Genomic DNA, 23,797 nt, shown 5'->3' on the forward strand with positions numbered 1-23,797 from the left:
AAATCGAAGCAATTCATTTGCTGTCTAAACTAAGAGTGATTTCATTTTTTGCCTTTTAAATACTTGTCAAATAAATAAATTCACAGATTCTCACGAAATCCTTTGTTGGGCTCTGTCCCAATTTTCAGTTTAGAAAATATGAACACTCGATACAGGCCCTCAATAACTGGGGCTGAGTAATGACACCAGCTCTGCTCCTTCTTGGGCTTTGTCCTTAATTCCATCATAATAAATGGTACCAGTTATTTCGCTTAAGCAGTGACCTTGCTCCCTTATTTTTATAGAATTACAAGATGTAGAATTTTAAACATGAAAAGACCCTGGTGTTATGAATCACCTCTTCTGGCCCATTGTTCTACAAGCCTCAGAGCATTTGGTGCCCGCCCGGGCTTTTGGCATACCCCCCTCCCCTGCAGTGCTCAGCAGGGCCAAGAGTGCCCCCAGAGCACATGAGGTGGGGAGCAGCTGTGCCCTCTCATCTGCAGATGGCACGACTGTTGTGTTTCTCACCTGGGCCTTGGCTTTGCCGCCTGCTTCTTCAGCCGTCTTTGCTTCTGGGCATTGGCTCTTTGGAGAACTCTTCTCTCCAGTGCTTTCTTGGTCTTTTCCTCAGCCTGGAGGCATGTTTTCTAATTGCTCACAAAAATTCCTGCTTCCCTTCACATCACTTTCCACCAGGAAAAGGCTCTGTCCTCTGCCCATCCATCTATCCATCCATTGTGCCACCTCTCTCCCCCAACTCTCTCTCTCTTTCTCTCTCTCTCTCTCTCTGATTCAAGACTTGATTATCAAATGGCTTTCAATCCTTAGTGTACCTCCTACTTGTTCATCTGAGGATCCTTAATAATTGAAGTTCCCATAGAGTTTTTATGACAGTTGTTGCTATAGACTCCAGTGTATGGGCAGTCGCAATATGTGCATATATGGTTGAATATGTGTGTGTGTGTATGTGTGTGTGTGTGTGTGTGTGTGTATATATATATATATATATATATATATATATATATATATATACCACGGTGGGTAGGGTGTTTGCCTTGCTCACAGCCGACCAGTTCAATTCCTCTGTCCCTCTCAGAGAGCCCGGGAAGCTACCGAGAGCCCCAGAAGCTACCCGCCCACATGACAGAACCTGGCAAGCTCCCCATGGCATATCCGATATGCCAAAAACAGTAACAACAAGTCTCACAATGGAGACATTACTGGTGCCTGCTTGAGCAAATTGATGAACAACAGGAGGACAGTGCATAAATAAATATGTGGATTTTTGTCATTTCAGCTGCATGGGTGGTAGATAGTTGCAAAAAAGGAGAAATCTTTCAGTAGTTTTTAAGATAATTTTGTAACTTCTTTGGCACTTCATCACTATATAAAGCTTGGTTGCAATGTGGAATGTGCAATGTGGTTTCCTTTTCTTACCATTATATTTAATCCACAGTGTATCTTGCTCTCTGGACATCTTTTACCCAGTCATGATTTTGAAACATTATATGTTAGTCTTTGGAAAATACTGCTTCGCTGAGTCCTACAGCTTCTCAGTATTGTTATAGTGCAGCCCACACTATCATTATCACATTTGCTAATATCACTGATAATCTCAACCAAAAAAGCAATGAGAATTGGTGAGTTCAGTACCTCTTTATCTTCACTCTTTGTGAAGTCTGTATGCATTGAGTTCATATTTTTTTTTCATTCCATAAAAAAATTATTTGATTTTTTGGTGAGGGAGTTTGGACCACCCCTGGCAGTGCTCAGGGTCCATTTCTGGTTCTGTGCTCAGGGATTCCTCCTGGAGATATCAGGGGAACCTTATGGGATGCTGGAGATTGAACGCAGGTCCACTGCGTGCAGATCGAGCACCTTACCCAGAGTCCTATCTTTCTGGCCCTTTATCTTTTCATGGGCATCACAGGATCCTTATCTAGCAACCCTGACTGTTGAATGAATGAATTCAAAGATCCTCCACCCCAGAAAGGGGTCAGAGTTCTGGTCCTCGGAGAGAGGGTCAGGGCATCCTCTCCACACCTGTCCTGCACCTCGGTCATCGTTGTATTGTTCTGATTCTCAGTTTCTTCCTCCCAGTTCGAAATCTCATTTTACCCTATTGATTACAGAGTTATCTTGTATCTGTTGTCAACAACTTACATTTAGTTTCCTTTGTTTTGTTGAAACTACATTCTCAAAGATAGAGAATGTATATAATTTCCAGAAAGACAATATGTAACTGAATCTCAAGATATATACTTTATGTTAAATTGTGTATATGCTATATTTATTGTTTTTAAGATACATATATTCATATATGTGTATCTTCAAAAACATAGTAGACTATACATATATATATATAAAGTAGGCTATATACAGCTTTTCGGTATACATATATATGTATATAGCGTCTACTTTTTTCAAATAAAAGGATTCTAAGTTAAAAGTTCTTTTTGGTCTCGGAAATTTTTCCCCTCAGAAATGATTGAAAAACCCAAAGAACTCTCATTGACATGAGTCACAGCTACATTATATGCCATATTTTTAAGTAAACGGAGAATAATTTTGCAGTTTGTTATCTTAATATAGTCCATCCAGGATAACGTAAGTGATGTGATATTTTAATTAAAAAAAAACTCACATTTTGAAAACCCAAATCAGTGAGGCAGGCATTTCTAGATATTGTGCCTTCTCTCTAATATTAATAAATATCAGCAGGGCCCCCAGATCTGCTCCTGCTGTGTCATCTATTCACTCACTTCAGCTCCCACCCAGGCCATTCCTCTGTGCCCTGTGAGTAAATGAGAGAGCAAAAGGCAGATAATATCCCAGGGTTATTATGAACTTGGACTGAAGCGATAGCACAGCGGGTACGGCGTTTGCCTTGCATGTGGCCGACTAGGCCGAGCCAGGTTCGATTCCTCCACCCCTCTCGGAGAGCTCCAAAGGGGCCCGGTGAGGACAGCCAGGCACGGGGGCAGGAGGGCAGATTGCATTTTCCACTCCGCCCCAAGCAGAGCCCCGACAGCTGAAGACCTCCAGGACCCAGCCAAAGCCATGCTGAGACCACTCTCCACACACTTGGACAAGAAACCAGCAGGGGAAGCCAGGTGTGCGGGACCCAGGGCTGAGATCTCCAAGCCTGCTCAATTTGGGACTGGACCTCCTCCACCCAGTTCCCCAACCTTCCAGTAGCTAGACAGTTACACCCACCAACTGCCATGTAACCCCATCAACGGCCATCCAGAGACTATAAAATCAAGCTCCCGGAAGCATTCGCGGCCACGCAACCTCTTATTCTCTTATTCTTTAGTTCTCTAGAGATCCCGGCAGGCTACTGAGAGTATCATACCCGCCTATATGCCTGACTAGGAACACCTATGAAGATGATTAAAGGCTGCCCCAAAGCCTCAATCCGTCTTGGAGAGCCCAGCAAGCTACCAAGAGTATCCCACCCTCACAGCAGAGCCTCACAGGCTACCCATGGCATAGTTGATATGTCAAAAACAGTAACAATGAATGGTCCTCATTCCCCTGACCCTGAAGGAGCCCCCAATATGTCATCGGGCGAATTGAAGAACAACGGGGTGATAGTGATAGTGTAACTTCCAGGATATTAGAACGGTGGCTACATACCTTCCCCCAGATCTTAAAGTTTGGGCAAGTCCCAGAAATTCACCATGATGAACCCTGAACCCTAGTATAAATCGGAGTTGGCTGATAATAATGTGCCAGTGTGCATTCATGATCTTAGATGTGCCATTCTTTCCCCGGGGACAGATTTTTTTTTTTTGCTTTTTGGGTCATACTCGGCGATGCACAGGGGTTACTCCTGGCACTGCACTCAGGAATTACTCCTGACAGTGCTCAGGGGACCATATGGGATACTGAGAATGGAACCCAGATCAGCCATGTGCAAGGCAAATGCCCTACCTGCTGTGCTATCGCTCCAGCCCCCAAGTAGATTTTTTTGATGATACTTTTAATTTTTATTTTATTTTTTTCTTTTTGGGTCACACCCAGTAATGCTTGTTATCTAGGTCTTATTCTGGAGAACCTGGCAGGCTACCAAAAGTATCCTGCTTACACGGCAGAGTCTGGCAAACTCCCCGTGGTATATTCAATATGCCAAAAAGCAGTAACAATGGTGGGTCTCATTCTCCTGACCCAGAAAGAGCCTCGAATGTGGCACTTTTTAAAATATCAGGGCTAGGACGAAGGGGACGTTACTGGGCCTGCTCGAGGCAATCAATGACCAACAGGATGACAGTGATACAGTGATACCCAGTAATGCGGGTTATTCCTTCCTCTGCACTCAGGAATCACTCCTGGAAGTGCTCGGGGGACCATATGGGATGCTGGGAATCGAACCTGGGTCGGCTGTGTGCAAGGCAACCACCCTACCCAATATGCTATCGCTCCAGCCCCTCCCCGGGGACATTGATAACAGAGTCTATGTGTGGAGCGGAGGGTCAGTGGACTGTGGGGATTCTGTACTTTTTGCTGTGTATTTTGCTGCTACCCTAAAGCTGCTAAAAAAAATAGTTTGTAAGAAAAGCATATCATGTACTCAGTTTACTTACAAAAAAAGTCGGGAAATCAATATAAACTTCAGTGATATTTACTGTTGATTGTTACTCAGTTTTTTGATGAATCAGTATAACATTTTTAATCATGAAATGATGAGAAGTTGTAATTTATTACTCCATCGTGGATTACTGTATCCAATTATTTCAAATTATGCTAGATGATATTTATTGCTACAATTTAAAATTAATATGAAAAAAATAATTTAATTGGCTGGTTTTTTTAATGTTCCTCTCAGTAGCCAATTTCAAAATTAGAACCAGAATCACTGAAGTAATGGGAATCAATAAACAAAGTTTGAGTGGTTTAGCAAAGTGAGAAAAAAATAATTTTTAAATATTCCTTTAGCTCTTTCTGATTAAAATTTCTAAATATGGTTTTGAATCCTTTAACAGATGACCAATGTCTGCCTTCCCTGTGTCAGGCAAGACAAGGGTGTCTTGATGTGCACCAGGGGCTGTGAAGATGGAAGGAACACAAAGATAGGAGCTAGCAACTATTCCCGGGAGGGAAAAGCACAGTAGTTATTTTAGCCCAGTTTTAAAATACGGTTCAGGGAACCGGAGAGATATACAGCGGGTAGGTCATTTGCCTTACATGCAGCCAACCCAGGTTCAATCCCCGGCATCCCATATGGTCCCTGAGCACCGCCAGGATTAATTCCTGAGTGCAGAACCAGGAGCCAAAAAGCAGTAACAGTAAGCCAAAAAGCAGCCAGTAAGCAGTAACCCTGAGCATTGCTGGGTGTGATCCAAAAAGCAAAAAATTAAAAAATTAAAAATAAAACATTGGTCAGTTCTCATTAAGCTGATTAACCCTTAGGAATCCCCAAAGGTAGCCTATTTCCATATGCAAAGTTGGTTTGCTAACCAACCGAATGAGTGAAAAACTATGTTGAACGTGATTGTGACTCTCTGACTAATGAGTCAGTGGTTACTATACAAAAATTAGAGAGAGTGTGTGTGTATGTGTGTGTGCGTGTGTGTGTGTGTGACTGTGTATTTCACTGCCGAGTTTGTAGAAATTTTCAAGCATCCTCTGCATAGACCTGACAACATGTTTGATGGTTCAGCTGTGTGGGCTTCTCTATAGGTACTAAAATGACATTGTAGGAGTTGGAAGAAACTCACTTTAAAGGACACAGGCTATAAATTTTTCTAATTTACTGCAGATGGATAAATCACTTGAAATTTAGTAGTATTGACATTAAAATTCAAAGTGTTTTCAGTGAGTTTGCTGGCTGTAACTGATTGTTCTTCAGTTGGCTTTTGCTGGGAAACATTTTGGCATGCTGTTTTACTAGAAAAATATTTTATATTAAAAAAATTTATTCACTTGTGGGTTCTACAACAATAGGATATTGTTGATTGAAAACAAGCAGGGTAGAGACTAGTAGGGAAGTAACCGAGCATTCATGTGAAAAGAAAATTTCACATTACACACATTGTGTGTAAATATAGCATACATAAGATGTAAAATATAGACATATACATTCATGCATGAAATATCTAAAGAGAAAACAGCAACAACAAAACGAGCAACATGAACTGTGCTTTATGGAGCCTATTCTGGAGGTCTGGGTGAAAAGTCTTTTTGCTAAACACGGCCCTCTACTACTGGAGTTTTGAACCAGACAGATTTTCAACTCCAAAACAAGTAAGGCTTATTTTTAACTTAGTAAATAAACATATTTCTTGATTGCTGTTAGGCATGTGCATTAAAAGATGCGAAACCGTGGCATACCATAGAGCCATGAAAAAGATTGAAGTGGGACCATGGCAGTAACTGAGGGATTGGGGTGCCTGAGGGATTGGGGTGCCTGCCCGCCTTTCATGTTCTTCCACCGCTAGCACTGCATGAGTTACCCTTCAGTTTGATCACTTGCAGTCCTGGAGGTCTCTGAGAATCGCTGGGGAAGCACCCCATTTCCCCCAAATAAATAGAAACGTTGAAGTCAGTCCATTTCTACTGACATGGATAGGTATTAAGAGGAAGTGTGGAAATGTTCCATTGCTTGAGGTTCTGTAGTTGACAGTACTGTTAATAATGGTTTCTTATGCACATAGTTCCAACACCACACCATCACCAGTGTACCTACCACCTTAGAACCCCAAATTAAGTTTAAGAAAAACTAGAAAAAAGTTTCAGAATGGTTTGGGAAATAAAGCAATTTTAGAAGACCACCCTGGGAAGGGCTTGGTGTTTGTGTGTGTCCACAAATACAGCTAAAGAAGAGAAATAGGTAGAAAGACACACTCGGTGGAGTTTTTTATGGGTTTCCCAAATCTTCATGGCAATAAAATGAAACCCCACTTCTTGGGGTTTGTTTGGTTTAGTTTAGGTACCACACTTAACAGTACTCAGCACTTGAGTACTGTTTTTGCTGTTGCTCAGGGATTACTCCTGACAGGATTCAGGGGCCTATAAATAGCGAAGGGGATCAAACCTATGTTGGCTTCATGCAAAACAATTAGAAATTTCCTGCTACGCAATCTCCAACCACAGTTTTCACTTCCAACTGGTATATTTTTCTATTTTCTGTGTATTCCTTTTTTTACAGAGTGCATATTCCTTTAAAATTGGAATGTAGGTATGATTCAGATGAAAGAAATGATAAAAAGTAATCATTGGAAGAGACATTAAATCTCTAACATTGATAAGATACAAGGGGGAAAAAGCTCAAGATAAAATAAGTATTTAAACTTTTGAACTGAGCAAGAAAAAATATCTAGACTGAAGAGTTCAAAGTCTGTATTTTCAGAGATAGTTTACCTTTTTAAACTTTGTTATTATGTAGACAGACTGATTGATTCTGCTTTTCAAGTGAAAAAGCTGAATCAGCTCTGTTCACCCTAAATGGGCACTTAAAATCCAGTAAGGAAATGAACACTGTCTACTTTAGAACAGTACATGAGCTCATTTTTGAAAATCTGCTCCAAACTTGTGGTTTGTTCTTATCCCGAATGGAGATAAGAATAATGGGATATAAAATAATTCCTATCTTAACTTGCAGTAAAATTCTTTTACAACGTTTTTGAACATACTTTTAGGAATAGATAATTTAGATATTACTTCTGTGCTCACATGAATATAAATCCCTCTTCAACTATGTTAAACCATTTTCCCACTCCTACCTCTCCTCCAAACAGATGTCTCTCAATATTAAGATCCTTTCTTAAAAAACACAGAAGCTAGAACATTCAGGAATTTCTATCTCTCTGTGTAAGAGGAAGAATATTGAAGATTGTTCAAATGCTTTAGAGAAGAAGTATAGTCACAAATTCCAGTTATTCATGTTACCAATGTAAACTCAAACTAGAACACTTTGCCATTTTTATCAGGCTCTATTTGCTAATCATAAACACTTAAGTAAAACGCAGGTTTAAAATATACTGGAGCATGCATCTCCCTTGTTAACTGAATGTTACTAATTTGCACCCAATTGCTAACACATTAACTGCATTTTTTCTTCTTTCTGTGATATATTTTCAGATGAGGTGATGGTGACAGTTGTGTGGCTGCTGAAGTGTCTGTGTTTTTACTGTAACGAGCACTTACATGCCAGGCATGGCTGCAAATTCCTGACTTGTATAAAATCCTTGAGCCCTCCAAAAATTGTAATGGGTCCTGTTAGCATTCCAGTGTTACAGATAAAGGAACTGAGGCATAGGCCAGGTAAATAGCTTGGCCAGCATCCTACAGTTGGTAGGTGGCAGAGCTTGGTGACAAGGGATATGTTTTCAGCCACCACACAACACACCCCTAGCATGCATGTGTGATCATTTTCCTTGTAGAAATTCGCTCTTTGGGCAGTCCAGGGGTGGGTAGGTGCCGGGGGGGAGGCAGGTGTCTGTAATATCATAGACCTACAGTATACTTCAATGGCCATATTTTGTTTTGTTTTGTTTTCCCAGAAGGAAAGGAATTCATCTGTTAGATACAGAGCAGGATAGTTCAGAAGGTGTCTTGATTCTTTACCATGAGCCACTGAAGGGGAGGTTGTGTCTCTTTACATGAAAGATCAGATTCCCCAAGGTCTATCACCACCCCAGAATGAAGGAGATTCCCATTGTGTGCTTTGAATGGGGGCCTTCCATTGGAGAGAAACCCTTCTAAAGACCAGCAGTCTAGTGCAGCTCCCACCGAGGGGCGGCTTCCCTGAGCATCTATCAGAAATGAATGGTTCCATGACAGAAGGTCTGCATCCTGGAGCACCATACAAGTGTCAGAAAGGAGGTTGTGAATGGGCCACAGTGATAGTACAGCAGACAAGACATTTGCCTTGAACTTGGCTGACCCAGGTTGGACCCCCAGCTTTCAATAAAGTCTTCTGAGCAGCACCAGGAGTGATTCCTGATGTATAGTCAGGACTAACCCTTGAGCATTGCCAGGTAGCACTGTAGCACTGTCCTCCTGTTGTTCATTGATTTGCTTGAGTGGGCCCAGTAACGTCTCCATTGTGAGACTTGTTGTTATTGTTTTTGGCATATTGAATATGTCACGGGGAGCTTGACAGGCTTTGCCGTGAGGGAGGGATACTCTCGGTAGCTTGCCGGGCTGTAACCCAAAAACAAAACAAAAAACAAAAAAAGAAGGTCATGGGGTTTGTAGACAGATGTAGGGAAGATGTTCCAGGAAGTACTAAGAGAAATACCAGAAGTTGTAGATATTTTTTGATTCTACCACGTTGCCATTTTTATAATAGGACAATGTGCTCAGAAAATTCATCAAACTATTTATAGTAGTTGCCCTGGTGGGGAAGAACATGAGAGGGAAGACTTGTTTATTTATATTCATATAATGTTATCTGAGGGTTTTTTAAAAAATAAGTTTATATTGCTGTCATTGTTTTTAAACAGAATCAAAAGTTTTCCAAACATTTTAAACCAGCATCAGGAGTTATTATCGAAACCTGATAATTATGTTTCTTATGAAAGTGCACTAGTACAAAGGCAATACCTGATGTATAGTTTTGCTCAGTAACTGTTTGCTGTGAGGTCATTGCTGTTAATTAGTGGTAAATAGTGATTACTTGCAAGTAGTTGTAGTCCATACTTCTGTTTCATACATGCTTAGATTCGAAAGGGTTCTGTGTTGTTTGTTTGTTCGTTTATTTGTTTGCTTTTTGAGTCACACCTGGCAGTGCTCAGGGGTTACTCCTGGCTCTGCACTCAGATATTACTCCTGGCGGAGTTCAGGGGACCATATGGGATTCTGGGTATCAAACCCGGGTCAGCCACGTGCAAGGCAAACACCCTACCCACTGTGCTATAGCTCCAGCCCCCTTGTTTTTTGTTTTTTGTTTGTTTGTTTGTTTTCATTTTGGAAAGGGTTCTATGTTAAGCTGTAATTATTTTTGCATTGGGAGGCTTTGTACTTGCAGTTATTGCTCCGTGGTATAATGTACAGGAGAAACTTAAGATGCCAAGAGCTCAGAGGTAAGAGGCTTCTCTTAGAGAGCTGTGTAACAGGTTCCTTAGTCTTGAACCATTATTCTGCAGGGAATTTTGGTTGTTTTTCCTAGAGATGTTTCAAAATTTACTTTTAAAAATGTCAAGGTGTTTTCTCCTATCAGTGTGTCCTTTCAATAAAGTTTTAAAGTGTTGTCAATTCAAGGGGAGCTATAAATAGAGAGTACCAAAGTTTTAGAGACCCAGGTGTTGGGTGTTTTGCCAAATTCTCCAGCACAGACATTTGTTCTAGAACCTTTGACCATGGTAAAACTGCTTTATCCTGTAGTTTCACATCCTTACCACCCAGCGTGAATTATTTCTGAATAGTTGAAGTCACCGGTACAGTTCAGAGAAATAAAATGAAAATAACCTGTGGATGGAGCGTAGGAGGGTGGGTAGGGCACTTGCCTGATACGTGACCAACCCATGTTCCATCAGATATGCCTTAATGGTCCTCCAAACCCCATCAGGAATGACCCCTAAGTGCAGAGCCAGGAATAAGCCCTGAGCACTACTGGGTGAAGCCCTAAAATAAAAATAAATTAAAAAATTAACCTTTCCCAGTATGTAATATGATTGATAAATTGTTAAATTTTAAACTCTAATGACATTATGCTCATTGAAATATATGTGTGGCAGTATAAATGTCTGACACATTATTAAAATGATTTTTATTGTTTTTAAAGGACATTCCCATTAGGGTACTCTAGGATTTACAGTATTGTTATACTTTTCATGCATCCAACATTCCAACACCACACCCATCAGCAGAGAGTGCACTTCCCTCCACCAGGGCCCACTCGCAGCCCCCTTCTAATGGAAGCTCAGTTACTGTAGACAAAAATATCCAGTTCCAACTGTTTTAACTATTTGTCATTTTCTTATTGTGTGTGTGTGTGTGTGTGTGTGTGTGTGTGTTTATCCCACATATGGGAGAAAGGGCTTATTTATGTATGATTGGGTTTCAGTCACACAGTGTTCCATACACCCATCCCCCCACCAGTTTATATTTCTGAGCACCAATCAATGTCCCCAGTTTCCCTCCCACCCACCCCCAACTCCCCCCATCCTCCAGCCTGCCTCTATAGAAGGCCTTTCTCTGTCTCTGTCTCTCTCTTTCTCTCTCTCTCTCTCTCTGTGTATCTTTTAAAAAAAATTATTGTGGCAGGGGTGACATCTACGTACAGATGAATACAGATGAATAGAACTGCTGCATTGTAGCACTGTCCTTTCGTTGTCAACGATTTGCTCCAGCGGGCCCAGTAATGTCTCCATTGTGTGACTCATTGTTATTGTGTTTAGCATATTGAATACATCACAGGGAGCTTGCCAGGCTTTTCCGTGTAGGTGAGACACCCTCGGTAGCTTGCTGGGCTCTCCAAGAGGGCCAGGTTCAGCCACGTGCAAGGCAAAACGCCCTACCTAAGCTACTGAAATTCCACAAAATTATAAATCAATGATAAGGTGACTACACGTGATTAAAGACTGTATGTTTCCTTTTTACTTATGTATGAATTTGAAAAATTAGTATTAATAATTCTTTGCTAGTACATTTTAAGATCTACGTGAAATAGATAAGTCTTGCAAAAGTAAAATTTAGTACGATTAAGGAGATTTTTAAGGAGAGGGGAAGCAAATAGACCTATAAAAGTGGGCTTTATCCTAAGATAGGGAATATTGGCTTTATGTTGCAAGATATTACATTATAGATACTTCTTAAGTACCTGCCTTCATAAGTAAAAATTGTAATAAATATCTCTAGATGTTAAAAAATCTGATCAGACATAGAGCATTCAATATAAATAAAATGTTAATTTCTATTGAAAACATATAAAATCCCCTAGCAAGCTAGGAGTAAACAAACCTTTCTTAATCTAGTAGAGGGCAGCCTTGAGTGCCAGAGAGAATTCCACACTTAATGCCAAGTGCGGAGAAGCCTGTCTTGTCTTAGAGAAGCTCCTTTAGCACTTCCTGTAAAGCTGGTTTGGAGGCTGCGAATTCCCTGAGCTGTTGCCCTGTATCTCTCCGTTTGGTACTTTTACTGTGAATTTTAAAGAAGCTCCTCTGCAGATAATCGCCTTTTTTTTTTTTTTTTTTTTTGCTCTTGCTGCTTTCAATAGTCTCCCTCTGTCTTTGGCTTTTGTCATTTGGAGTACAGTGTGTCTTGGAGGTTTTCATTTTTGAGTCTATTTTTTGCTGGGGCTACTTTAGGTCTCTTGTTAGGTTGCCTGTAATCCTCACGCCAGGAAGTTCTTATCTATGATTTATTCAACTCTCGCTTCTTCATTGCATTTGCCTTCCAGTTTTTTCAGGGACTCTGATGATTCTTTTTTGTCCCTCTTGAACTCGTCCCATAGTTCTCTGGCATGCTGTTCATTTATTTTCAGACTTTCCACCCCCCACCCGCCCCACCCCTGTCCCCTATTGTTTTCCTGAAGAGTTCTTGCATCTGTCTCAGAGCTCCTCAATCTTCTCGGCTGCTGTGATTCCACTGCTCAGAGCTCCTTTTGAGTTTTGCATATCACCTATCATACTCTTCATTTCTGTCATTTCTGATTGTCGTTGTCTCATTTCAGCTCTCAACCGCTCTTGCATTGGCTAACTACCTGCGCCACCCTTTCCTTGAGCTCATCCAACATCCTCACTGTGGTGTCACTGAAATCATTCTCTGAGAGGTCACAGAGTTGGTTGGTGCTAGGTGAGCCTCCAGTGTCATCGTTCTCACTCACTGAACTGGGTGGGCTTCTGTGCTTTCCCCCTCATGGTCGCTGTGCTCCTGCCGTGCAGGGGGTGACGTGGAATCTCTGGGGGATCTGGTCGGGAGCTGCTCTTCCGCTCCCCACTGACCGGAAGTATAACTGTGAGCTGTGTGAAAGTGGATGAGGAGAGCCGTCACATGACGCAGGAGCTGGGGAACTGGGCTCCTTGAGACGGTTGGAGGTCAGGCGAGGAGGCTCTTAGGACCTCCCCGGAAGGGAGGGGAATCCTCAGATTCCAGGAAGGTCCGAGACGTGACAGCCAGGAGAGTAGTCTCACCTGGAGACGTGGGGAAGCAAGCTGAGAACCAGGAGATGTGGAGCTGGAGCCACTGATATTTAAAATAATTTTAATCCCAAGGCGGCCTTTATATCAAAATAGGTGCTTCATTATAGACGGATCATTATTTATGCCATTCATCCTTATAGACAATCTATATGTATTGAGTATTATCCCAAGTCATCTTTTTAGTGCTCTGTGATACAGTTGGGGTGGGGGGGGCAGAGCAATAGCACAGTGCGTAGGGCTTTGCCTTGCATGCGGCCAACCCCGGTTCAATTCCCAGGATCCCATATGGTCCCCCAAGCACCGCCACGAGTAATTACTGAGAGCAAAGCCAGGAGCATCACCGGGTGTGACCCAAAAAGAATAAAAAAAAGAGATACAATTAGGGTTTTATTTTTGGTGGTTTTCGTTTTACAACTTTGTTTTTTTTTTTTTAAAGTAAGGCACCATGATTTGCAAAGTTACTTATGGTTGAGTTTCAGGCATCCATTGTTCACACATCAGCCTGTGTCCACTTTCCCTGCCAGTATCCTCCAGGGCCCCTCCTCCCTGCTCCCCAGGCTGCCCCCTGGACTGGCATGTTTTAAAGTTTGGTTGTGGTCGTTCAGGTCTCCTGCTTCCTTCTTGTTGGTTCTGTGGTTTGTTTGACAGAGGTGTATGTATGTATGTGTCTCTCATAGATACATACATCGCTGTACCACCAGTGTATTTTGTATTTTTCAGGGGAGTTTGGGGCCACATCCAGCAGTGCTCAGAGGCTTCTATGGGCTCCATCATCAGGGCCACTCCTGGGAGTGCCCAGGGGTCCACAAGCTCTCAGCCACATTGTTTCTATTATCCACCTATGGGCAATGCACCTGAGTCTGGAAGCCTTTATAGATAATTTATAAATCTGCAATTATTTGTCTCAATTAAAAATAACATTTTAGATGGGTTTAGGGACAGCTCTTTCATTTCTGATTTCTCCCTCCTTTTTTTAACAGTTTTATTTTTTCGTTATTTCAAGCTCTATGAAATATATGTTAGCCTTATAAAAATCTATGTTCGCCATAGATTATACGTTAGTCACTGAAGATTAAGTATAATAGTTAAAACTTTTTTACTGCATCAAAATTCTTACTGCTGCATCCTATAGCCTGAACCATATTTATGCATCTATACACTCAATAAAAAATAAAGTCTCGGAGGAAAACAAGCAATGAACCAAAAAATATTTAATATCTCAGAGATGAGTATAATAAAGAAGGACAGACCAGGGGGGCCATGGATGTGACTCAGCATTGGAGCATTTGCCTTGCACTTGTGAGAGGTCCTGGGTTTGATATCTGGCACAAGAAAGAAAAAGAAGAAAGAAGCGGAGGGGAGGGGAGTGGAAGGAAAGGAAGGGAAGGGAAAGAGGAAGGGGAAGAGGAAGGGAGGAAAGGGGAGAAGGAAGGAGGGGGAAGGGGAGGAAGAAGGGAAGAGAAGGAAGAAGGGAAGGGAGCTGGATTAAAGAGCAGTGGTGAGCAGAGCGGCTTCCTTTATTAGGATCTGGGAACAGATCTAAATGAAGTGATCATTTTTAAACAGAGGAGGAAGCAGCCAGTGTAAGAAACCCAAAGAAGGAAATCTCTGGGCATTTTCACAGAAAGATCCAAATGATAAGAGCAGAGTATGCAGAGGGGAAGGGAAGTGAAATCTGAGAGACGTCAGGACTGGATCTTGTTGGGGCTTGAAGGGCAGCTATCAGCATGAGGGAGGTGATTTGTGATTGAAAAGATCGCATGTGGGGATGAAAAAGACTGGGGGTCTGGGACTTTACTTTGTTGGGTGATGGCCGTCACAGCCCCTGCAAAAAAAATTTTTTTTACGTTCCTCAGTTCAACTTTATTCTTCCTTTACTTACTTGGATGGTAATGTTCTCTGTGACTTGCGGGGGTGGAGGTGAGAAATGTTTTTCTAACTTGAGTGTCAAGGTTTTTCAGGCCCAGGAGATGACCCAGAGAACTAGAGTACTCCGTTGCATGTGGGAGATTCGGGTTGGATCCTCTGCACCACGCACTGCTCTGAGTACTGGGAGAGGATCCTATGCAGTGAGCCAGGAGAAGCTCCAGGGGCTGAAAACACCAGCCCTCCACCCCCACCCCAAGAAAGGGATTCTTGTCAGGTCGTGGTCTAAAAGATTCTCCCTAAGTAGCACGTTAATTCAGTGAATTGGAGGTAGCCATAAAGCTTCACAGATAGGCTCTTTATTCTGAGAGCACCAGCCTCCTGCATTTTGGAATAATTCAAGACTGCCATCACTTAAGTCATTGGGGGTGCTGACAGGTGGTGGGGATCTTGCCACTTAATCCTGGCAGCACCCAGTGTCTAGCTGGTTCCAGGAGAAGAGGGCCTGGGGTGCGGTGGGCTCTCCTCACCAGAGATGGGTTCATGCCACCAGCCCAGAGTGCATTATTTGCGAGGTGACCACATGTGTCTCTTGTTCAGAGAGATTTAGGAGAAAGCACCGGACAAGAAACCCAAAGATAAAACCATGTGTAGAGACCTTCATTGTCCAGAATGCTTTAAGATTGTGTTTAGAAGTATTTGTCCAGTAGTAAATTGCAAAGGATGAAAAATGTGGACCTATAATATATCGTCCTTCCAGGCAGACTGCAGGTTTGATCCCAAGAATAGATTTGATTTTTTCCCTCCCATAAATAAAGGTGTTTGTGGATGCTGTAGAAGAATGTAGGAAAACTTTTTTAGATTCTAGTTTAAGTAAAATGTTGTCAGCATGATTGTATTGTACAATCGGTTTGTTTTGAAGAGGGCTGTTTTGAGAGGTTATCATATTCATGGCTTGCAGAAAGATTTGGGTAATGTTTGTTTCATCTCACAAGATATATTAATGGATGAAAATGTTACCTCTGGAAATTCAATTTTCCTGTGGCTATTCACCTGCACAGAATAAATATTTGTTGAGGCATTTATTCCATGTTTATTCCATGCTAGGGGGATAGGATACAAGTTGGATGTGCCTGTATATGAGTATAAGCTAGATGTGGACACAAAATAATTATAACTAAAATCACAATAGGACCAGAGCTATAGTACAGAAGGTAGGGTGCTTGCTTTGCATGTGGCCAACCTGGATTTGGTCCTCAGCATCCCATATGGGCCCCTGAGACCCGTCAGGAGTGATCCCTGAGCACACAGGGCCAGGAGTAAGCCCTGAGCACTGCAGTGCCAGGTGTGGCCAAACAAACAAATGGACCAAAAAAAAAAAAACCAGCAAAAACGTACCAGTATAATTTCTATATAGAAAGAAGTGAAAATTCTAAACTCTTATCATTCGCGTTTATTTTCAGGTACAAGAATATTAGAATACTGCATGCTAATGCCTTGGTTTGGATAACCAAAATGTTAACTTCAAAGTTCACTTTGAAAACAAACTTTATGAAAGTCTTAATAGTGGGGCAATTTCATGTGTCAGGAGCTTCCGGTAGCTTTCCTTCCCTCAAACCACTGCACACAGACCTCTCTTACCTGTGCACAGCAAACCCACCAAGGGAAGGTGTTTGAAAGTAGCATCTTCTGCTGTGTGACTCCAGATGAAGCATTTATTCTTCCATTAAAGGGGGAAGGAGTGGCCACTGGGCGAAGCTTTGGGATAGGATGCAAGCCAAGTATTGTTGAATGCTTTGCTTGGTAATAAGTAATGAACAAAAAGTTTAAAAACCTAATGGTTTGTTTTCCAGAGTTATGAAATATGTATGAATGTTATAATGTCTGCTAATGTCAAAATGGCTTTGTCAGAATGTGCCTGATTTCAAAATAGTCACAATTAAACAATGTATCGTTTCCCTTCTTTAGCTTCTCTTACCAGAATTTCAGAATTATAGTCCCTTGCCTGAGTAATTTTTCCATTTATACTAAGCTCAAGAAAGCATTAGAGAAATTATATTTCTTATCTATCATCTCTTTTTTCTTCTCCCTGCCCTTTTGAAAACTATCACGAGAATTAGGTTGTCAGTATGGAACCAAAGAGGAAACAGGGCAAGAATTATATAGTAGATTAATGCAAAATCCTCATAAATATTTAGTAGTTATTTATCTGTGTTGTTCACACTGAGACAATAGAACTAAACAATGGGAAGGCGTATTTGAAACTCTTTAAGGTTGCAAAATCTTGCCTTATATATACTTTTAATAATTTGAATGAATTCTTATCCTGCTAGACTCCAGACATGTCACCATGAAATCATTGACAAAGCATAGATCAGGAATTCAAATACTTAATCTAGTCATGAAAACTAATCCTAAAACAAAAATAAATAAATGGAAACAAATCCATTTTAAGCCACGATATTTTTATAGTTTTATATTCTATTTATATTATATATTATGTATCATATATTTTATATTTAATATATATTATGTTATATTTTTATGCAATGCCAAATGAGCCCAGCTTTGCCTTTTTGTACTCCCTAAAATCAGAGTTATCATTTGGGTAAGCTATAAATGGGGGAAATTTAGGGAATTTTCCAGGTAGTTTTTTTTTTTTTGGTCTGGTTAATATCTTCTAATCTCATTTTAAATTACCATTATGATCTTAACAGTGTAACAGTTATGCCGCTTTAGTCTGACTATTCTGCTAGAACATATGCTTCAGTCTTTAATCTGTCTGTAATAAAGCACAAGAACATGGTTAAATGGGATCTGTGAGCTTTTTCCACTTTCGCACTTCTGTTCAAATGGAAATGTTTGCATAATTGTCTCTGTAGCTAAAGAAGAAATTTCAAATTTAATCTCTTCTTGTCTCTGACCCTTATTTCTTTTCTCCAAAACTTAAGAGGGTATTTATAATTAGGAAGTTGATTTTCCACTGAAAATAATTGCTAGCAGGCCCACGTGGGATTCTGTATCCTTTTTCTTTCTATTGAGTCTACTATCACTAACGTGAAAAATATCTTTTCACCTCCATAGGTGAGTTGTAGCAAGACATACTTTAAAAAATGTGTCAGAGCTGCCTTTGATCCCTGAATTGTGTCGCTCTCCTCTCTCCCGTTCAGGTCATCTCACCTGGTTGTTCTGGTTCTGTTGTTCCAATGTTCCTGCAGGTTCTACATGGTCAGCTATTACGAGCGGAGTCACAGGATCGCCGTTGGAGCTCGCCATGGTTCAGTGGCCCTGTACGACATCCGGACTGGGAAATGTCAGGTAAATAAATCATCGTGACTTCCTCTCCATAAAGTGCGCAAGTTATTGAAAGGAGTGAGACTATCACTTCACCAGTTGACGTGCTGAGCTGCGGGAACATTATGGATAATGCTAAAGGGATCAATAGTTTAATGAAGGACTCAAAGAATAGAGAGCTCGACTGTCTTTATTCACTGCCAATGAAGGGCCGTCACAGATGGGCTCGTAAGGGAGCCCCGAGTGGGGCAGCACAGCCCCCAAACTACTTTACAATCAATCTGCTCCTCTCTTCCATGGGGGTGGCGGATTTTCTTACATCTGCTGTGTGTTTTTTAAAGAAACGTAAGTGACATGTTATTGTGCCTAATGACTCACAAATTAAGTTTCTAAGTAAAATGGGATAGTTAGCAATTGTAAAACAGCCTGCTAGTCACACTTGGAGAAAATGAACCAAAATAGAATTAGCATGACTCTATAAAAAAGGAAATTGTTGCTGTATTTGAAGTACATGGATTTTTATGGTTTTGTAACTGTTTAGACTATTATAACACTTTTTATTGTTGATGATAATTCCTCTCAATTTTGGCCTGGACCGTCATTTGATTTTCAGTGTGGAACGGTTGGGTATATCTAGCCCTACTTTTGAAAGAAATGCACGGAAGTTCCAAGACATTAAATCTCTGTATCCTAGAACCAGTTAGTTAATAGCAAAACCAGGGCTGGACACCAATGGATGAGAGTGAATTTATAGTGCTCGGTGACAACTCTAAGTCATAACTCTAAGTCATAACTCTGAGATTTCATTGTAACACTTATAAGCTGTCACCTAGTGAGCCATAGGAGGAATTATATTCATGTACATTCAGTTGATATTTAGAGACCTTATATTTTCCAGGAGGAATATGAAGAAAATCCTAAGAATGGGGCACAGTTTTAAAGGATCCTTTGCATTTAATAAGCTCTTTGTTCTCCAGAAATTTCTCTGGCTGCTTCCCAGAAAGTGGTTCTAAGAGGTGATCCCAGATTTGGGGGTAAAAGTTGTGAGGGTGAGAAAGGTATCAAGGGTCCTGTGTGAATCTAGCCATGCTTCTTTTGTGCCAGCCTTCTCCATCTCCCATGTGGGTATGTGCTGGGCACCTTTCTCAGGAAGCACAGAGTGCATGCCATGTGCCTTCTTGTGGAATGATTAAAGTGTGTGTGAATGTGTATATGCATGAGAGTGTCTGAGAGAGAGAATAAGAGAGAGTGTTGTGAGTTAGCATGTGTGTAGAACTATGTGCGCATGAGTGTGTGTATATAAGTACTGTGTGTGTATGAGAGAGAGAGTGAGAGAGAGAGAGAGAGAGAGAGAGAGAGAGAATTTTCCAGACATAAACTCCTCCTCGGTTACCTTATCTTTGATTTTCAACTCTCTCAGAAAGCTGTGAAAAAAATTGAGTCACATATTGCTCATAACATTCTCTCCTAAGAGACAGATTCTTCAAGTAGCATTTTTGAAATCTCTTTGGTGAGAGTTTTTAAAGGATGGGCTATATCCCCACTAATAGACCTGAAAGAAATAAACCACAAACATCTACAAGATAGAAAAATAATAGAACAAGCGGATCTTTTCAAGCTTCTTGGAGAATGAAGAGTAGAAACCTTAGAGGTCTTAGAGGGTCCACTTGGTTATGGGATGAGGCACCTTTACCTTCCGCAAGAGAGAAAAGTGAGCAGTGGGGAGTGATCAAGGGGCCAGGGTGGACAGAAATTAAGATTAATGAAAGAGGCCACTGCTCAAAAGCATGTGTCTCTTTGTGGCTTTCTTCCAGTCACAGTGTAGATCTTGGTAATGCGCTGCCCAAAAGCATGAATAATCTGAATACCATATTCTCTGTATTGAAATTATTTGAGCTACACTTGTGAAGCAGAGATAATTCATTAGCAGGATTTTTTTTTAATGTCATTCATCTTCCATTTCTTTCTGTATACCATTTTAGTGCAGAAAGATCTTTTGATGGTCCCATGATTTGTGGTGGGGGAGTTTGGGGGGAGACACGGTGCAAGATGTGAACGCCACCATTGGAGCCACTGCACAAGCTGGCCCTCCCCCCACCCCCTTGCCACGATTCTTTTGATTAGTTTCTAAACTTCCCTAAGTTGAACATTTCTCACTTCGATAGTGGTCATAAATAGGATAATTTATGTATAAATTCTCAGCACATCCTGCCCAGTCCTTTGTATTCAGTAGATGTTGATTATTGGGATATTCAAATAAACTTGGAAATGTACAACACTGCAGTCAGACTGCATTCGTCTTAGAGAATTTGTCATGATGCAATTTGAGATGTTAGGGTGTTGGTGGGCACTCTAAACCAAGTATTCATGCTCCAGGGTTCAGGCACTTGGGGTGGGGTGGGGAGAATTAAACAACCCTGCCCTAGGCCATGTCTACCTCTCCTTCCTTTTGCCTGTGGTGTTAGCAGATCTCTTCTGAATATGGAAATCTGAAAATCCTGTTGTGCTGTTTTTGGCTGCTGTTTTGACTTGGAAAGTGGTAGCAGTTTAGGAATTTATGTAAGCTGGAGGGAGGAAGTGAGGTTTGGAGAGAGGGAAGGAAGGAGGGAAGGCAGGGAGGAAGACTTCCTATGAAGAGTTTGAATTTTGTTGGTAATACTCGCGCTATTTCTGACTCTGTGCTCAGAGATTACTCCTGGCGTTGCTCAGGGACCATATGCAGTGCTGGAGATCAGACTAAGGTCAGCGGCATGCAAGGCAAGTCCTTTACTAATTCTCCACACTGCAAGATTTTCTTAGGGTTTTTTTATTGTCATTTTTTAAAAATTTTTTTATTGATGTATTACTGTGAGGTACAATTACAGACTTACAAACTTTCATGCTTGTGTTTCTGTCATACAGTGCTCGAGTACCCATCCCTCCACCAGTGCCCATTCTCCACCACTGATGATCCCATGATCCCAGTATCCCTTCCACCTCCATCCCTCCCTGCCCCCCCCCCACCTCTCTAGCAGGGCTTTCCCTTTTGTTCTTTCTCTCCCTTTGGGTATTGTGGTTTGCAATAGAGGTATTGAGTGGCTATTGTGTTTGATCTATAGTCTACTTTCAGCGCACATCTTCCATCCCAAGTGGGTCCTCCAACCACATTTTACCAGAGATCTGAGCTGCCTTTTCCTCCACCATGTGAGGCCAGCTTCCAAGCCGTGGAGCAAACCTCCTGGTACTTATCTCTCTTACTCTTAGGTGCTAGTCTCCCATTCTGTTTTTTTTTTTTAATTTTTTAATAGTGAGACATCATGAGATACAGTTGCAGACTTACAAATTTTTGTGCTTGGGTTTCTATTATACAGTGATCAAATACCCAACCCTCCACCAGTGCTCATTTCCCACCACCACGGATCCCAGTATCCCTCCCACCCTCCATCCCCCCCATCTCACCCTGCCTCTATGGCAGGGCATTCCCTTTTGTTCTCTCTCTCTTATTGGGTGTTGTGGTTTGCAAAAGAGGCAATGGGTGACAATCATGTTTGGTCTATAGTCTACTTTCAGCATGCTTCTTCCATCCTGGGAGGATCCTCCCAACACCCTTTATTTGGTGTTCCCTTCTCTATTTGAGCTCCCTTTTCCCCTAGCATGTGTGGTTGGCCTCCAAGCCATGGAGTAAAATTCCTGGTACTAATTTCGGCCATTCTTGGGTGTTAGTCTCCTATTTTGTTACTTTATGTTCCCCAGATGAATGCAATCTTTCTACGTCTATCCCTTTCTTTCTGAGTCATTTCGCTTAACATGATACTTTCCATGTAGTACCACTTGTATGTAAATTTCATGACTTTGGTACATTTACACCATTCTGTTTTTTTATATTCCACAGATGAGTGCAATCTTTCTATGTCTGTCTCTCTCTTTTTTGACTCATTTCACTTAGCATGATACTTTCCATGTTGATCCACTTAGATGCAAAGGTCATGACTTCATCTTTTCTAACAGCTGCATAGAATTCTATTGTGTACAGGTACCAAAGTTTCTTTAACCAGTCGTCTGTACTTGGGCACTCGGGTTTTTTCCAGATTCTGGCTATTGTAAACAGTACTGCAGTGAACATTGCAGATGTCACTTCGACTGTACATTTTTGCCTCTCCAGGATATATTCTCAGGAGTGGTATTGCTCGGTCAAAGGGGAGCTCAGTTTATAATTTTTTGAGAAGCGTCCATACTTATGTTACTTTCATTTACCTTGTGAAGTTCGTCCTATTTCACCTTGGAAGTACCTGAAATATACTTAGTATCTAAGGAGTTTACTTAGGTAAATCTAAGAACCATTCTCTCACTTTTGGCTCAGTTCTCCAAAAGGCAGTGGAGAGAAAAAAAGCATAGCCTAAGACTTATCCAAATTTTAAATTATTAAGGGAACTTTATTACTGTGTTTTTAAGTTACTTTCTTAAAGCATCTATTTATGAAGTCCCTTATTTTATGATACCCGCGAAACATAGATGTACAATAATATACCATTTATCAAATAAAACACCCACAGTCTTGGGAATGAAAAATACAGAAATAAATATAAAATGGCATAATCATTGAAAATAAAGTACAGTATGACTTCATTCTATCAAAAATATGTTTGCAATTTGGGTAGAGATCTATTTTTGGCAGATCAAAGTCACCTTATAAAATTACTATTTCTCTTTAAGGGATAGTATCTTTCCAGAAATAGCAAAGAATACCTCATTCTTTGACATCATGACAATATTCATATATTTCTGTAGTGGACCAGGCCTGTCATGGGCCAAGTAATGAAGGAGAAAAAAATAGAAGTGAAAAATTGGTATGTGTAAAACGGGCAACTGTGGCCTGGCTTCAATCCCTCCTAGAGCTGCCAGGGCTCAGGCCTGGAACGCGCCTCTCATCACCTAGCAGGGGAGTGTTTGGAACAGCGAGCCTGCAGGCTGAGCTGCTCTAGCTTTGCAGATTCTTTCATCTGCACCAGATGGATCTGTTAACCTTTGCACATCAGATGCAGGTGAGGAAAGAAGGGGACCCCAACGCCACTTCCTCTACTCACTTTACCCTAAGCTCCAGAGTATTCTTTCCCCTGTTCCTTCGCTCACTTAGTGGCAATGAAATGAAGTAACCATCAATTCCGGCCAGAATTTCATCAGTCTTTTTAAAAATTTTATTTTGTTTATTTATTTTTGTTTGGGAGGCCACACCAGCAATGCTTAGGATTGAGCATGCCTGGCAGTGCTCGGGGACCTTATGGGATGCTGGGAATCAAACCCAGGTCGGCTGCGTGCAAGGAAAATGCCCTACCTACTGTACTCTCTCTCCCGCCCATCGTGAGTCTTTGAACATTGAGCTGTCATTGTCAGTCTGGTTCGCCTTGTCTCCCACACAACAGGACATCACAACTGGGGACATACCCTGGTGGTAAAAGTGCAGGTCTTATGAGTGTGAGACCCTGGGTTTGATCTGAAAGGAAGGAAAGGAGAGAGAGTTGTGGGGAGGGCATTAACTAAGCCAGTTATTTTTTTATACACAGGCATCAGTGAAGCTGTAAGTAAAAGAA

At 41.3% G+C, this 23,797-nt stretch overlaps 1 protein-coding gene across 1 annotated transcript in view; it reads left to right on the forward strand.

Annotated features, from left to right (window-relative positions):
* The window catches only part of WDR7 (WD repeat domain 7), a 352,939-nt gene that overhangs the window by 269,760 nt on the left and 59,382 nt on the right, over positions 1 to 23,797 (forward strand). Inside the window, exon 26 of the mRNA XM_056137959.1 lies at positions 18,155 to 18,254. Coding sequence (XP_055993934.1) covers positions 18,155 to 18,254 — 100 coding nt within the window. The remainder of the gene's footprint in view (positions 1 to 18,154; positions 18,255 to 23,797) is intronic.

Source organism: Sorex fumeus, unplaced genomic scaffold, assembly GCF_029834395.1.
Source record: "Sorex fumeus unplaced genomic scaffold, SorFum_2.1 ptg000128l, whole genome shotgun sequence".
NCBI classification, from domain to species: domain Eukaryota; kingdom Metazoa; phylum Chordata; class Mammalia; order Eulipotyphla; family Soricidae; genus Sorex; species Sorex fumeus.